This window comes from Piliocolobus tephrosceles, chromosome 7 (genome assembly GCF_002776525.5).
Source record: "Piliocolobus tephrosceles isolate RC106 chromosome 7, ASM277652v3, whole genome shotgun sequence".
In the NCBI taxonomy this organism is placed as follows: domain Eukaryota; kingdom Metazoa; phylum Chordata; class Mammalia; order Primates; family Cercopithecidae; genus Piliocolobus; species Piliocolobus tephrosceles.
The window spans coordinates 134,561,950-134,580,076 of NC_045440.1; the positions used below are offsets into that span (position 1 = coordinate 134,561,950).

Sequence of the window (18,127 nt, forward strand, 5' to 3'; positions counted from 1 at the left end):
TCACCAAGCTGGCCAGGCCAGCCTAATGTAGTCTGGGGCGGTGGCCTAATGTAGGGCAGGAAAACTTGACCAGATAATGCTTAAAATTCTATTAGGGATGGCGTAAAGGGAGAAAGAAGGCCTTTAGAGTGCTTTTGTCTCCTGCTTCTCAGATTCCTTCTCTTCTGAAAGAATAAAAATATGATGATACTCAGACAAGGAAAGAATCCCAAATTCTGACCTTAAGACACCCAGAACCATGGCCTCTGGGTCCCTCCTCATAGTCCACCTCCCTGTGCCTGGTCTTGTGAGTTCCTGCTGCTCCCTTTTGCAAGACAATGTGCTATAGCAACTACACACCCTATTCAACTGTTTGTAGAAAACAGCAAAGGCCCTTCAGTTTACAAACAGCACTCCACTTGAAGACTGTTGAGTGACCATCTTTACTACATAGCTTTAATTTAGAGACCGTACCCTTATTGCCCACTGCCTTCTTTCAACAAAACGTCGTTTTTCCTCATGGTAGCTTCCGGGAGAATATGATGTCTCCTAGTTCGTTTCCTTTGTGAAAACTGGGTTGTCTGTGGAAATATCTTTTACTGCAGGTGGGAAAACTTCATGTGAAAAGTTCAAATCTGTGAAGCTGCATTTTGAGAAACCCTCTATTATACTGATTTTTCCAAGGCATGTTCTAATTCCACCTTTAAAATCTCTCTAAAGGCAGTGGTTTTCAAGGTTGGCTGTACCTTTGTCTCATGGGAGAAGCTTACAAACAGCCCATGGTCTTCCCTAGATCAATTAAGTCTGAGTTTTTGAGGATGTTAGTCACCCAAGCACTGACATATGTGTGTGTGTGTGTGTGTGTGTGTGTGTGTATTTCTGCCTATGCATCCTCTTGTTACTGCTTTTGCTGTGGCTTTGTGAGGACATGACACTTAGAGGCTCTGCAACCAGTTTGGACCCCAGGAGGAGTGCTGACAATTACTAAGATTCTGTCTGAAAGCCACACACAGCCTAATTCCAGAGTCCTCAACCCCAATAATTCCTTCCTCCTTGATCCATCATCTATTTGTCAGATATGCTGAACAAAACCAAAAGCACTTGGCACACATCCATGAAGCCAAGCCTGGTGGAAGTCTTCTAGTAATTTCCTATTGGCCATAGGATAATGTGCAACTCCTTAACATGACTGAGAAGGTCATATGGGCTCTGGCTGCTGCAGCCTACAGTCCATCTGTCACCACTCTTTCCACCCCAGGGTTCACAGTAGCCATTGCAGCACATCCTGGTTTCTGTACATGTCCATCCTCTCTTGAAAACTCTCCTCTCCACCTCCAGGATCCTGTCAATGTCTACCCACCTTTCAGTCAACAGCTTAGACATTTCTATTCCAGAAAGCCATCCCCAACATCCCACACTGAATTAACTTCCTCCTCTATTTTTCCCAAGCATTTGGATTTGATTTATCACGAAGCTTAGTGTTCTGCATTGAAATTTTCTATTCATTCATTCATCTCCTTCTGCGTTGTAACATCCCTGAAGGTAAGGACTATGCTCATCTTGTTCCTTGCTGCATCTCCACAAGGGCATTTGTACTACAAACTTGTAACACAAATAATTAAAAGTGAGGTAAACTTGGAAAACAATGACGCTAACAGGTTCATTGGTTTATACGGGAGAGCTAAGGGCCACACGGTTTTTGTGAAATAAGTCAAAGGGTTCTGCCTTTCACCATACATATGATTTACCACAAAGGGTAGATGGAGTGGCGTGTGATCATGCACATTGAAGACCCAGGTAACATGGAGGGGATCACAAATTACCTGATGGTTTTGATCATGCTGAGACCCATTTCAACACAGCAGTGGGCATGGTCCTGGCGGGGCTCAGGAAGTCCAGACACGCAGTAGTAGCAGTCCCCCAGAATTTTAATACGAAGGCAGTGATGCTCCTGGAAGGAACAGGATAAAAGGGAAGGGTCTATGTCAGCAGAAGGATCAGTTCTTCAGAAAGGTTGAGAAAGAGGCAGGACTAGGTGGTCTGCAATTTGGGGTAAGGAGCACCTACTGTCTTTCTAAAATATTTGAGGTGTAACCTAAATGGGGGTTTGAAGGACCCAGAGGTGGAGTGGAATCATCAAAAAAATTGGATTTTGAGCTCAAAAGCTACATGGCTTGCTATCTACTAGCTCTATGGTCTGCACACCTATCACTTGGCCAGGCCTGACCGAGTGCTTATGGTATCTCCTACAAATTCAGCCTCAAGCAATGTCTCTCTTCTCAGAAGTGGCTGTGAATTAACAGCTTTCATCAGTCTTTAGCTTAATAATAAGCACTTAAAAATGTACATCACTTAGGGATTCCTATTACTTCAACTTGATAAAGTTCCTTTCCAGCAGGGACACTGGCACTTTATGAAGAGGAACTGAGTCTTCTTATATATCCTTTTATTCATGTATTAATTTATATGCTTGTTCATTGAAAAAATTAAAAATCAACTGGACATCTATAATAAGCCAACATTGGCCCTAACACAAAGATGACTAATAATAGCTCCTATTATGCTCTATAAATAAAATACAGTTAATCCTCACAACAACCCTCTAAGGTGGGTTGTTTTTTACCTCCATTTCACAGGTGAGAAGTAGTTGTTAGTTTGGTGAATTTCCAATCTTAAAGACACAACTCTTCCAAAATTTCAAAGAACAAGAAGCATTAAGAAAATAATGCATGCTTTTATATTGGATAGGAAGCAGCTAGATGTTATAGGTTCTAGAAGAAAGAGAACTTAAGGTAGTATAGCATGGGGAGCCAAGAGCACTGGTTTAGGAGTCACGCTGCACAGGATCAAATCTCAGATACCCCCTCCGTGTTTTCTGTGAGTCTTTGGGTAAATTACCTAACCTCTGGGCTTCAGGTGCCTCATCTATAAAATGGGGATAATCACGGCCTGTCCCATTGTGTCACTGTGAGGGCTGAGTGAGATGATGCAAGTGAAAGCTCAGTACAGGGCCTGGCAGATGGGGCGCTCAATTAATATTGCCTCTTTCTATGATGAAGACTTGGACTCCTGGCCTGGCTCCTTCACATTATCTGTTTTTCATCATGGACAAGTGACGTTTCCTCTTGGTTTCCTTGGGCAGATTGTTGGGACTGAATGACCTCTGAGATGCCTTCTAGATCTGAAGTCCTAAAGGCTTATAGTTCTACGGCTGTGTAGGAAAAGCAGGGCCTCAGAGCTGGAGAAGGGAAGTTATTGATAAAAAGTGCCCACTGACAGACCAACAGTACTGTTGATGCCCTTGTAGTAGCAAGCTGTAAAGCACTGTGTTGGTTTCCCAATCTCACCAGGAGTTGGACATTATGTTTGGGTAATGGTAAATATAGTATCCCAAGAAAAACAAAAATTAGACAGGGAAAAGAGAATCAGAACTGTCTCTGGTACTTCCCCGTCAGTTTTCTGGAGCCTTGTCAACATTCCCAAATGGGCCCAGATGCAATCTTCAGAACTCTGACAGCATGTACAGCCATCCCAGGATTATTTTTAGGAGACCAGAGGTCCTGTCTACTGGCTGCTTCAATGCAGCTAATTTTGCAAGACAGGTGACAATGAGGTCTGATTGATCAAATAAAAGAAGCTTAAGGCCTTCAGTTATTTCTTCTAAGACCTTGAGAGTGTCATGATCAGAATGGAACTTAGAAAGTTTCTTGTTCATTGGTGCTAGCAGTGCCCAAATTTGTGGAGTTAGTGGGACTGTTATGAAAAAAGAAATCAGAGGGTTCAGAGATGTTGTAGGGTACATTTTTTTGGCAAGAAAATATGAACAATCCATCAGCAAACACCAAAAACAGCAATCCAAATACTATCTACTATCCCCATCACTTATAAAAGCAAATATATTTTTAACACCACAACTAGTGGAAAGACATATCTTCAGAATAAAGGCAAGGTTTTCTTTTTACCTAAATAAATTTAACATTATGAAAACTCACTACATTGCTCTTATCATTCTTAAAATCTTATGCCCACAAGTTTAAAATTTCCAATTTGTGTGTATGAAGCAGAATTTGAGAACCAGTGTTCCAATATCTTATTCTGATTTTGCAGATTCGAGCACTGAGACTGGAAGGCAGGGATTGGTGACTTCATCTGCAAATGGTCTTTTGGGGCATTGGGTTGGTATGAGAGACTCATGTGAAAGAAAGCCTGGTGCCATCAAAACCAGATGCATGGATTGGCCTGTTGCCTGTTTGCTACAGGGAGGGATGAGGGAAAGGGGCATAACAAAAAATACTTTGGTCTAAGAATCTGACATCTGCATTCCAGGCAAATTTACCTGCTGTTTGACCTTGGATAAGACACTGAAGCCACTGTATGTGGGTTTCAATTCCTCATATGTGACAAGTGCCAAAATAATCTGTCTTGTCCTTAATACATAACAGAGTAAGCTTGGCCGTCACTTAACAATGACAGTAACAACTGACACCCGGAAGTAGCCTTCTCAATGTTCAACATGCTGCTCCTTATCTTTTTTCGTTGAGCTTCACAATAAAACTCTGAACATGGCAGAGCAGGTAAAGTCACATCTGTTTTACAGATAGAAAAATCTCAGTGGAGAGAGGGGAAGCTTCCTGTGCCACAGAGGAGCTAGCTAACAGTAACAACCTGGGCTGGCCGTCACCCTCACCAACTCTGAATCTGTGATCTTTCCCTGAAAACAGAGGTGAAAGCACTTGGGAAAAAAATCTAAGTGGGGACAGGAGCTAATAGTCACTGAGCACGTACAATGTGCCAGGCAATGTGTTAAATGCATTACACTTATCTCACTTAGTCTTCAGGACCACTTTCTGAGTTACCTGCCATTTTACAGATGGGAACAGCAGGCTTGAGGGAAAGGCCACACGGCAAGTAAGAGGCAGAAGAAGAATTCAAACTCGTGTTTGTCCGATTGTGGGGCTCCGTGCTCTCTCTTGTCAAAACTGCAGGAATTATGGCAAAGTCCAAAATGGTAGGTCTCCTGACAAAAGTGTATTTTAGAAGGAGATTGTGTAAAATAGTTTATTACTCTTCTGAGGCTGACATTGAATAACGATGTGATGATGTTCATGTCCAGGGTTTGTTGTTCTTCCAACAAAAGGTGGAGCTGGTAGCCTCCTTGAAACTCTTTGGATCCCAAATACATGGTTGTATATACACATATATATTATATAAAATTATTTTATATATAAAAATAAAATGTATGTAATATATATAATATATTAAAGGCCTGGATTCTTATCTGTCAAGATCTGTCACTTTGCAGACACATTTTTCTGATCAAATACTATGAGCTGTCAGATGACTTGACAGTAATATCTGAATAACTTACTTGTACCAGAAACTACCTTGAAAAGTTCACATAAAGGAAGCCAGACTGCTTTGGAAAAAAAAATATTCAAAAAGAAAAATAAAGTAGGGTGAGGATCTTCTTGAAAATTTTATTGAGTTGGCCTTATTGCAATGCTTTCCTCCTGTCTTGATGACTTGGACATTATCAAAATCTTGGAAAATTCCCAAGAGTTTATAAAACTGCACATGCAGACAGTAGATAAATATTAGGAGATGAATGCACCAAATGATCAAAGATGGTTATATTGTTCACGGGGTAGAATTACAGGGATGTGTACTTTGCATTATGTACATCTTTGATGTTTGAATTTTAATATAATGAACACGTGTAACTTTAATAAGCAGAAAAACTCAATAGAAATGAAAAAGAAAAGACTCTCAAAGCAAAAACATTAGTGCTATCAATGTACTTTTTTAAGAAGTTAGAAATCCCAACAAATTTTATAGTATTTTATCTAATTGTAATCACATAAGTAGTACGTGAATATATCGTCCTAGTAAAAATGAAACTGTAGATAAGGTTGAAGTCTCCTAGGATAGCCTCTTCTCGTCAAACACACAGCACCCTGGAAGCCTAGTCTTCTTGCCTTCTCAATGGAGGCTGCTATGCATTCACATGTGGTTTTCCCCTTGCCAGACTCTGAGCTTCTTGAGGGGAAGGACTGGTTTTGTCTTTTCAGAGTCTCGCACAGTACCTGATAAAATACCTTTTCTCTTTCTCTGGGTCAGCAGAGTTTACTGTGACACCAGAAACAGACCTTAATCACATCTGCCAGTGGACTTTGGATGGCCATTTTTGTTCATCTTGGCATCTTTGATAAAAAATTTCAGAACCATAATAGGAAACGGAATAGCTATGTGTAACTGATACCAACCACCACTGATGCAACAATAAAAGGAAATGGTATACATGTTTTTCCCCAGTCCTCAGCCCTCCAGCTAAAACCAACCCTCCTATTAGGAGGATACTTCAGTTTCCACTTCCTCCTCTGCCCCTATCAGTCTCCTAGCTAGTAGCTGTTCAGTAGCTGAAATTTATACTACGGTTGCTTGACAAGTCCCTGCCTGCCTTTCTAGCCTCATCTCCACTACTTCCTACCCTGCACTGTATCCTCCAGCAATCTCTTCTGGGTTCTTCACATATGCAGAGTAACATCTTTATGCTTGTTTTCTCCTCTGCATAAAATATCCTGCTCTGATTTCTTTGCCTTGCTAATTAGTGTATAAATTTTGTATAATAAAATCACCTTTTTGACAAATTCAAACTCATGTCTGTCTGGCTGTGGGGCTCCATGCCCTCTCTCTACAATACTGTAAAGAGTGATGGAAACAACCACTATAATACAAATATAAAGCAGCTATGTAATCCCCAAATCACCCCACCCCACGCTCCATTGCTATCCATATGCTTACTCCATTCCCAGCCCTCCTTGCAGCTACTTATCTGTTTTCTGCCTCTGTAATTATACCTTTTATAGGATGTCTTGTAAATGGAGTCATAAAATACCTAGACTTTTGTATCTGGCTTCTTTCACTTGGCATACTGCACTTGAGATTCACTGATGTTGCACATAAGAGTGGATAATTCTATTTTTATTGCTGGACAGTATTCTATTGTATTATTTACATCATTTTTAAGACTCAGCTTAAAAGTCACTTTCTTCAAGAAGTCTTCTCTCATCTAAAGGTCATGTGTTGCCTCTGTGTTTCCATGGCCCCCAGACTGACCCTCCTCATAAGACATGGCACATTTTACATTCCTTACCTATTTATGAATCCCTAACTAGACTCAATTCTAGGAAGGGAGGGGGTGTGTTTTCATGATTCTCATATTCCTAACACATAGCAGCATGTACAATACCTAGTAGGTGCTTAAATGCAAGTATGAATGTATCTCCCATAGAGTGAGGCAGTCTTAAAAGAGGACATTTTGACGTTCTAAAAATGAACTCCCACTTGATGTGGTGTTATTTAATTCTCATTACAGCTCTCTGAAGTTGGCACTAACATACATGCTTTACCAAACAGGAAATTAAGATGTCTATTTGAACCCAAAGCCCACTCTAAAGTACAGTGTGACAATGATATTACTTTGTAACTCAAGTGGCTTTAGGACTATGAATCTGTGTTTTGATAGCAAATGTCCATCTCCTTTAATCTGTTTTCTAGCTTAGCTCTGATCAAGCCTACTGGAAAATGAAGACACTGTCTTGCTGGCTAAAAACAAAGCTCTTAAGTTAGGTTGATCAAAATGGTGGTGGGATGGCCCAGCAGATTACTGGTTTTTGAGAATGTGCTAATTCATCCCAGATGGCCAGGGTTGGCTGGAAAACTGCAGGCCGTCATTGCTGCATGCATGAGCACTGAAGCTGCAGCTGGATGGCACCTGGCCACGTGCAAGGGGAAGCAATGATAGGGGTGTGGAAAGCAGATAAAAGGGACTTGGGTTTGATTGTCACTCAACCAGCTGTCTCTCAATTGAGAAAATTAATCTGACAAACCTTCCGCCTGAGACCTGTAAATAGTTAACATCAATCCCCAGAAAGTGAGAGGGTCAGGGTCCATGCCTAGGGACAGGATGCAGAATGGTAATGACTTTGGGGAAGAAGGCTGAATCCTTCTCTTTCCTTATTCCATATGCAGTCCCTCACTCCTGCAAAAGACTAGGAGGGAATTAAATTCAACTCACATGGGCCAGTCGATCAAATCTGGCAAAGAGCTCGTTGAGCATCCTGACCAGCTCCTGAGCAGACAAGGTCGTGGAGAGGTTGGTAAATCCTTTAACATCTGCAAAAAGAATACTAAACACAGGGAAGAGGGTGGGGGTGGGGGGAGAAAACATATTAATATTTTAATCCACCTTGGGATACACATCAACATCCTCCCAATAGATAAACTGTCTTTGTGGTCTGAGATTTTAGCTCTCGCTGCCATGAGAGTCAGGAGGAATGTCTCAGTATTTAATAAATATCTCAGCAGAGAGTCCACCCAGGAGCTCAGGAAGGACAAGGGGACAACAGGAAGCCCTTTTGTCCTGTGCAGTGCTGTGTAGAGTGAGCAATGTAAACAACCCAAAAGAGAATTTGTCACCACGAAGAGATCAATTTCTTGTGAAAAGCAAGATGAAACTTTATGAATTATCTCTATATTTTCTCAATGAACAGTAATGCACATGCAATGAACACAGAGTAAAACAGTCACAAGGGGCAGCGGCAGAACCCAAAACCTTATCATCTTGAACCCAATGACAGGTACTCTACCCAAAATGGCAGGTAAATAGGCATTTCTCAAAAATTATGACAATAGATGGCAAATCTGGGAGACCTCAGGCAGAATAATTAATTTCCTAAAACTCTCACATTACTAAATATTTCAGTTAGGTGAGGTCTTGTTCTATGCGTATGGTCTGGTACAAGGGACAGAGCAGCTTCCAAAAGCCTTCTAAAAGCCAAGTACTCTCTTAGTTAAACCGTACAGTTACTCTGTGGGGCAAACACAGTTCCCTCCATTCAGTCCATGAGGAAACTGAGGCTCAAAGAGGCAAGGAGAATTGCCCAACATCTCACTAGCGGCACATGGCAGAGCTGGGATTGTCCATTTGGCTGAATTGCACTGAGGGACATTGCTCCAATCATCTTACCATGCCGTCTCAGGGACCTCTGAAAGGAAAGATGGGACACCAAACAGGATACCATATTTGATCATTTCTCATTTTTCATCCTCTCTGAAAGTGAGGTGTGTCTTACAATTGATCACCTTAGCAGCATGTCAAGCTTTTTACATCTTTTCTTAGTGTTGCCTAAAATAATGACAAGTCTTACAATCAGCCTATGAGCGTAATTTACTTTTAATGAAATAGGTAATTGGGCTAGAAGACATTGTGGAATGTGTTGACTTACATCAGTCACCACATGTATTCAATCATTCTTAAAATTCATCTCTGTTACAAACCTTTTTAAGAATTTGACATAGACTATGGATTATCTCTCCCCAAAATGCACAAGCATTCAAAATGTTTTTGAAAGAGATTTATACCTTCCGCAAAGTCCATTCATGAAATCATTAGGAATCCTTAGATCTATTGCTTTAGTTAATTATTGAATGGCTCATTCTTTCAGCAAATATTTATATATTTACTATGTGATCAGCTAGGCACTGGGCTAGAAAGTTAGATTAAATGATATATAAGACCTAGTGCCTGTCCTCAGGATGCTGAGTCTGAGGAATGGAGCTGGAAAGACAAAGAGAAAAATGGAAACAGTGCAGGGTGATGATCGCTGTGATTGAAGGACATACTGGGGGGTGACCAGCCACAAAGGGATCAGGAGTCTCCCAGTAGAGCAAAGTCTCAGCTGGTTCTTGAAGAATGTGATGAGCAAAGTGACTGGGAGGATGGATGTTCTGAGCAGAAAGAACAGTACATTCTAGGATCTGGTGGAAGAATGAGTATATATATATCAAGGTTCTGCAGTAATTCAAGGGCAGCCAGTCAGAAGGCCTCACTGAGCAAGGAGGCTAGAAAGAAGAGAGAGATGAGGTCAGAAATATGGGTCGGGCAATGATGGAGAAGGGGCTGGTAAACCAGGATGAAGAATGTAGACTTTGTCCTGAAAGTGATGGAAAGCTAGTGAATGGGATTTAAACATGGACATGATGCCAATAGATTTTCAGTTTACAAAGCTACCTTTGGCAGAGTGACTATACTACCATTCTCTTCTACAGTTCTGTGGTGGCATAGCATATGGTCATATGCACAGAATTTGAGTCTAGATAGATCTGGGTTCAAATCTTAGCTCACCACTTATGAATTTTATGACCTTGGGCAACTTCCTGAACTTCTGTAAGCCCTAGCTCTGTAAACCGGAGATAACTGTCATACTTGCCTCATTAGTGGGTAGCGTTTAGCACATCATCTGGCAATTGCCAGCATAGTAAATGCTCCTTAAATGTGTTAGCTTTTGTTATCGTCATTTTACAAAATTATACTATAATTGCATGTTATATTTGGGAGAGAAAGAGAAGAGAGAGGTAACAGAGGTAGAAAATAATATGGCCCTTCATTGGATTATGTATCACTTGTAGCTAAAAGCATTCCTAACTGTTGATGAAGCCTGAACTTCCAGAAGGCAGCAACACTTACAGAGTATTGACTGTGGACTTGGTATTGCTCTGGCAGCCCTACATGTATTTACTTATTTATTCCATGTAACTTATGAAGGAGAACCTATCATGATCTTCTCCATTTATGGAACTGAGGCCTAAGTATCTTGCCTATAATCATGAAGAACTAGAATTTGAACCAGGAAGCCTGGCTCTGGCATCCATACTCTTTATTGCTCAACTATGTTACTTTTGAAGCAAGAAAAGTCATTGCTATGACAGGTGGGAAGTGGACCGGCTCTTAGATTACTTGCTTTAGCACATTCCCTTTATGAATCCATAAGCCCCAAAGTACTAGTATCCGTCTGTCTATGGCAAGAATGGTTTACCAATTTATTCATTCAACAGTTTATTAATTAAATGACTACTATACACCAGGCAATGGAGATAAAGTAGTGAGCAGATGATAGCATCATCCCAGCCTTTATAAAGCTCACAGCCTACTGAAAAAACAAATGGATTCCCTGAGAGCTAAGATCATAAAAGTTTCAGAGGTCTTCAGTGTTCCAATATCATCAAACTTCTCCTTGTCTTTTGATCCCACCGTATGTTATACACCTGTATCTTTGTACATGCTACACCTGCTCCCTGGTATAGCTTTTCCCCCCTTTCGCTACCTATTAAAATCTGACTTGTCCTTCAGGTGTTAAAATCATGTTAAGAGTCTATACCTCTCTGGAGACTTCCCCAAGCATAGCCAGTTATCCCCAACTCGAGCCTCTCGCCCTGTTGGCACCCCTCTCTGTCCTAACACTTAACTCTCCATAGCACAATCATATGTGGCTAAGTGTGCTCCATCTATTAGCTGAAGAACAAGAATGAAGTCACCTCTGCATCCCACCTGCCCAGCACACAGTTGGCCGTATTACATGTTTCCTTAGTCCAATCAACAGAAACATTCAGAATTAAGTCCTCCTTCCTCAAAGCATGGTCATGGCCCCCAGTGGCATCTCATGAAACATTGTTAGAAATGTAGACTCTCAAGCCACCTCTCCAGACCCACTGTACCACAATCTGCTTTAACTGAGCCGTAGATGATTTGGGTGCACATTTAAGACTCAGAAGCACTGGTGTAAGTCATAGTTGCACAATAAGGATTTATTGAATAAAAGATCAGAGGCAGAAACCAGGGCCCTTGTTCTCATTCCATTGCTTGTTCTGCCACTCCTGGTGCTGGGCTCAGATCATCAAGCCTTTTGATTCTTGGCATACATTTGCAGCTTTCCAGGATGAATATACCAAGGGGGCCATAGTAATTTCCAACTCTCATTTGGTTATATAAGTTGTTTATTTGGCTAAAAATACGTCATGTTACCTAATAGTCACTCTTTAAATAGAATCCCCAAGGAAGCTTTTGCAGAGTTCAATAGAATCATTAGGAACATGGTCCCTGTGTAGACTCCTCTCACAAAGTTTCAGATGTGTTCAGTGTTCCGATATCATAACTGTGTGTTCTTGGGAAAGTTACTTAACCTCTCTGAGCTTCCATTTTTCTCGATAATAAAGCAAAGGTCATTAAAGCTACTCTGTAGGACTGCATAAGAAGACAACTTGCAAATCATTGCATAATTCTCAATAAATGAAGGGTATATAACTTCTTTGGGAAGCTTTTACGAATCTGGAAGTGCTTAACTGCCAAGTGGATGGATCTAGAAGGTCATAAAGTTCTCTAGGTCCATTCAATTGCATTTTGCTTGTTCGCCAAACTCTAGTCTACAGGACAGATGTAGTGATCACACATGTTGACAGGGCTGGCTGGAAATTAACAGCCAGTCAAGAACGTGAACAGACTGAGCGAGAGTCTAAAAATGAGGATTTTTCTGATCCTTGACAATGGTTCACTAAAATGTCCACCATGGCACAGGAAGAGATAAAGACAAAGGTGTCTCCCAGACAGACCCACAAGATATGTGTCAGCAAATGTGCAAATGTACCTGAAAATGGAGTTGGCAGGGCCAATAGGAAATAGGAAAAAGAACCATGACAGAGAAGGATGACTGCCCACCAAATCCATGCCTCTGTTTGCATAGTCAATCCACCTGTCACTAGGAAAGGCCACTGAGCCAGAGGCACTGTTCCCAGCCCACTTTGTTTCCAGGCGGGCACCTGGAATTGATTCTCCCTAATGGAATCTGAGCAGAAATGACATATGTCATTTTCTGGTTAAGGTGGTAAAAAAAAAAAAAAAAAAAAAAGTGAGTGTGAGTACTCTGTGCTTCTCCTTCCAATAATCAAATGCGGCGAACTTTGAGGCCCAAGGGATGGTAGTTACAAAACAAAGGAGCCTTTTGTCCCCGAATCACCCACTGACCAGTAATATCAGCAGTGAACACTTGTGTGAATAAATCTGATTGCGTTAAAAATCATTGAAATTGGAAGGGTATTTGAAAGAGCAGATAGCATTACCCTAATGAATACAAGGAGTGTCTTAAGTATCTGGGAGAAAAAACAGGAAAGATAAATAGAATTGGGTAGGTGGGATAGAGAGCCTGAATGGCTTCCAGTAAAAAGCTGGTGGCCAGGTGGATCCTCAGGTGAACCTGGAGAAGTCTCAGAGGTTGATAGCTGAAATCAACTTGAGCGTTCAAAAGAGCCCAGCTTTTGGGTTGGGAAACGGTGGAGGCCCACCGAGGTGAGGTGATGCAGTCGAAGTCTCGCCAAGGGTGTGGCTACCCCAGCCCACGTGGGCACAGGAATGCCCCCAAGCATGGCGCCTTTAACCATACCCTTTCCTGATGAAGGTAAACAGTGGTATGAAATATAAGTCAAGACTTAGAAGTGTACAGCACTTTTTAAGTAAAGAGTCTTCGAAATTAAAAAACAAAACAAAACAAAAAAAGCAACCAAAAAAACAAAAAAGGGCAAGGGAAGAGAAAGAATGCACCAGGCAGTTTACCATGAAGAGGGTGACGGGTTTGGAAATGATTTCAAAAAGGCTCCCAACACCGCAGCGCGGTTGCTTTGGGGGTTGGGGAAGGGGGTGGAGTAGCCAGTGGGCTTTGTTCTCCAACTTGGGCTAGGGACCGTCCTCCTCTGCTTTCAAGGCTCCGGTCTTATTTTAGCACCCTGCAGCCTCGCAGTGGGCAGGAGATGCCCCGCCGTCCCGAGCTGAGTTCATCTTCTCAAAACCCCCAGGAGCCGCGGGCATCTCGCCACGCTGCTCTGAGAATAGCCCGGGAGCAGCCGGGCCGGTGGCTGGTTTCTGCTTCAGTTCTCCTCCCCCTAGTAACGGCTCTGAAAATGCGGAGACACGGAGGGCAGAAAACGAAATTTTAATGTACTGTGGCATGAACTTCTGGAAAAGGGTCTCCAGCGCAAGAACTCAGTTCGATGACTTAAAATAAATGGGCGGGGTTGGAGGGGTGGGGGCAGAAGAAGCTAGCTGCTCAGGAGTAATGGGAGCACTGAAAAAGGATTCCTGCAAAAAGCAAACCGCCCAACATGTTTATTGCACTTAAGGCACCTGAGCATGTCAGTGTGGGTGCGACGCCTTGTTGAATTTTCCCTATTTTTCTTTTAAAAGGTATTTTTCGCTCCTTCTTTCTCCATGGTGACAGGTACTTTCATCAGATGCCACATATTTTATTTATATATTTATATGATTTGTATATATTTATAGATGAATACGTAATTAAATATTTATTTATTTTCCCCCCAAATATTCATGCAATTTCTGCTTTCTCTGGATCTGCATTTATGGTCAAGCCATTCTGCCAGCAGGGAAGGAACACAGAACACCAACTATGATTCTCTGCATGGACCATGGCTCTGCTTTCACTTCTGCTGACCCTTTTGCTCAGAATTCATGTATTTGTGTTTTTCACTTGGCTGACTTCGTCTAAAGCCAAGAAGAGTCATCATCTCTGCCAGGAAGGTTTCTCTACCTATCACCCTCTGCCCACCCTCCACCTCCTTGCCCCAGGTTTTCCTCCTTTTATGATCTCTTGGCATTTGTTGCCTGCTTAATAATCAAACCCCATAGTCTATTATGATTAATAGGTGCCTATTGTCTTAGAACTAGTTGAAGAGTTCTTATCATGTGTGGGACCAGTTCCTAGATCTGGGGCACATCTCTTACTGGAATTGCTGTTTGACAAAGGACTGTTTTGCAAACTCAAGCATCTAAATCAGTGTAGCTCAAATCTTGGACAAGACCCTGGGAATGACCTATCCTGCTATGCCCGCTGAAGGGTTGTGTTAGAATCATGATCTCTACTGAATTTTAAAATGTGTGTTCCTGAATGCCAGGAAGAGAACACCTACCGATGCTGGTAAGTGCAAAGTTGTCCTCTGTCCTACTGACATTAGGAAGAAAGGAACTATGAGAATAGGTTTGTCATTTGTGAAGTTGCTTAATGTAAGGACTCTGACTCTATGTTTGGGAAATTTTTACCTTATGATATTTGGTGGGTGGGAAATACAGTTCCACTGTATAAGCTGAAAATGCCAGAGACTTGCTTTCCAGGCACTTGAAGAAAATGACTGGGCTCAGCCAATCAGACCCATCTGCTCCAGGCTTTAACTTGAGATGCAAAGAAGCAGCAAGAGCAGGAAGTCAGGGCAGAGCAAAGACAGCAATATCAGTTTCTGGGGCTGCAGGAGGAACTGCAGTGGTGGCATGCCGTGTCAGGGGACAGGGTTGATTACACAAGCAATGGACTGGTCAGAGACAGTTGGCAGTAGCCACTGCCAACTGGCCTAGTGCTCTGGCTTGATTTTGCCTATGCCTTTCACTCTGTGGCCTTACTTCATTCTGGCCCGTTTCCCCCATGCACTTCTCCATTCTTCCCTAATTATTCTGTAATCCATGACATAACCTTTCAATACATTTCCTTTTTATTTTTTTTTGAAATGAAGTCTTGCTCTGTTGCCAGGCTGGAGTTCAGTGGCACAATCTCAGTTCGCTGCAACCTCTGCCTCCCAGGTTCAAGCGATTCTCCTGCCTCAGCCTCCTGAGTAGCTGGGACTATAGGCATGCACCACCACACTCAGCTAATTTTTGTATTTTTAGTAGAGATGGGGGTTTCACCATGTTGGCCAGGATGGTCTCAATCTCTTGACCTTGTGATCCGCTCACCTTGGCCTCCCAAAGTGCTGGGATTACAGGCATGAGCCACCACGCCCAGCCAATACATTTCTTTTAAATCAGTCATGGTTGGATTCTTTTGACTGCAACTAGGAAACATGTCTGAAATGAACTACAATATACTGAATGCTCTACTACTTGCTTAACTCTGCCTGTTCTATATTTTGTATTAATCTTCACTTACATGATTCACATAAAACTCTGCAAAGTGGCTAAGAAGATGCTCATTTTACAGAGAAGAATTTTGAGATTCAGGCAAATAAATTTCCCAAGATCACAAATAAGGAATAGGCAGAATTGGAATTTTTAAAGCTGGTCTGCCTCACCATGGAGTTCACCCTTTGATTTTCATTACATGCCATGGTGTCCAGTGTTGTGCCGGGCACGTAGAGGGCACTGATGCATGGATGGGGCAGTGAGTGGGAAGATACATGGATGGATGGATGGGTGGATGGATAGATGGATGGTTGACTAAAATTATGTTTGCAAAGGAAAATAAACTGTCATCCTTTTGTATTGTTTTAAACACACTTATGAGAAATACAAGGAGGAGATGTATGTGATCACAACTGAAACCCCCAGATTACATTCTGGGATTATTTTTCTTATCATAGTTTAAAAGGTATTTGCCTTTCCCACTCAAAATGTAAAGACAGACATGCCTACTATAGGAGAGCTAGACAGTAGGTCAACCAGCGAATATAATTTTATTCTGTGACATTCTTCTCCAGCCTTAATTTGGAAATATAGAACTCTCTGATGAATAATCACTAGGTAATGAATTAATCAACCAAATGAGGAAAGGTGCTGACATTCAGGCAGACAGAAGTCACGGAAGTGTGATGAGAGCACCCAAACACACATGGATCACGCTGAGAGCTGGGGCAAGGGTGTTGCATTTCTCACCTGACATTCTCATAGCGATGGATGTAGATCCGATGGAACTGGTGCTGCAGGTGCTCGTCTTCCACATTGGTCATGTCATTGATCATTTCCAGGACAACAAACCGGGGGAGCACAGAAAGCACCAGCCGCTCCTGGAACAAATGAAGAGGGACAGTCCTGTTAGGCTGACCAGCGAGTCTCAGATGGGAGGGTGGAGGGTGGAGAAGTCATGGGACTTTTGGATGAACTTCCTTTGGAATTGATAATTTCATACCATTCTATGAATATGACAAATATTTATTGAGTACTTATTACTTGCCAGGCACTCTGCTGGATGTTGGATATATAGTGGTGAGCCAAATGGATGTGATTCTGACTATGGTGGAGCTTGCATTCTAATAAGGAAGATACATTAAGTATTACATACCCAAAGATACCTACACACATTCACAAAATGTGATGAGTGCCATGCAAAAACAGGTCATGATGAGAGAGTACAATGGTTGATGACAGCGATTCGTATCAGGGATTAAGAATGGCCTTACCAAGGAATTGATATTTAAAATTGAGACCTGAAAATTTGGAAGGAGTCAGTCCTGTGTAGTGCAAGGAGAAATCCAGGAATTAAAAATAATAACGACAAATATCCCGAGGCAGAAAAGAGCAGTGGTGTGGCTGGAGGGTGGTGATAGCAATGAGGTTGGAGGTGTAGCTAGATCTTGCAGGTGAGCATACGATGTTTGCGTTTAATTCCAACTACAACTGAAAACCACTAAATGGTACTAAGTAGTAGAGTGACATAAGTGGATTCATGTTTTAAAAGATCACTTTAACTGGGATTTGGAGAATGTGTTCTGGGGAGGAGCCAAGGTTGGAGACAGAAGGACCAGGTGGGGAAGCTCCTGGAATGTCCAGGTGAGGTAAGATTCATAGAATTGGCAACCTAGATGGCAGGAAAAAGAGGGTGTGCCCATCAGGACAGCTAGTTTTGAATTTGGTTGCCTGGGAGAGTGAGCCACACTTATAGAAACAGGGAACATACAAAGGAAACCAGGCTTACAAGGCACTAGCTCTTCATCAAAGATGAGAGGAAGTGAGATGCACACAGCCCGAAAGTGGGTTCCTAACACCAGACAACAATATTCTTTCTATTGTGATCACCACTGTACATAAAAGCAAAGGAATGGGTTAACTAGCAACATGAATTGAATTCTAAAAAGTCCTTGTGTTGTGGAAACTAGGCAAGAGGCTGGCTTCTGACACATGGTTTACTTGGTTACATGGTTTACTGTGATAGATGAAGTTTAATACTTTTAGTTGAATAACAGAAAATAGGGTAATTATCATTGATATGATCAGAATAGGTCATGTGGAAGTATCTAGTTGAGGCATATCACTGTAGAGAGTTAAAATTTCTCTCGGTCTGTAGTTTACTATAGTGTCAAACTGAGTTTAAGACAGGCACGTTCTAATCACCACAGTTCCTCATATCTTTGTAGTTATTTATGGGTATTAAGCATTGTTACCATTCATTCTTTCATGTGTTTCTCTCGAAACCCTGACAATCAGCTTGCAGAAATGATCATTTTCATATAATGGACAGACTGAGTCCAGGAGAGATTAAGTTAC

At 41.8% G+C, this 18,127-nt stretch overlaps 1 protein-coding gene and 1 long non-coding RNA gene across 3 annotated transcripts in view; one reads left to right on the forward strand and one right to left on the reverse strand.

Moving 5' to 3' along the window:
• Window positions 1-18,127, reverse strand: part of ADCY8 (adenylate cyclase 8) — a 269,745-nt gene that overhangs the window by 157,735 nt on the left and 93,883 nt on the right. For both annotated transcript variants that reach the window (XM_023222984.2, XM_023222991.2), the window contains exons 3-5: window positions 16,520-16,650; window positions 8,057-8,168; window positions 1,803-1,930 (exon numbers count right to left, since the gene is read on the reverse strand). In XM_023222984.2, the coding sequence (XP_023078752.1) occupies window positions 1,803-1,930; window positions 8,057-8,168; window positions 16,520-16,650 (371 nt within the window). The remainder of the gene's footprint in view (window positions 1-1,802; window positions 1,931-8,056; window positions 8,169-16,519; window positions 16,651-18,127) is intronic.
• Window positions 157-14,384, forward strand: LOC113224879. Its single transcript, XR_003309468.1, has 3 exons — window positions 157-286; window positions 8,011-8,134; window positions 14,233-14,384. It is a non-coding gene; the product is annotated as an uncharacterized LOC113224879 (long non-coding RNA).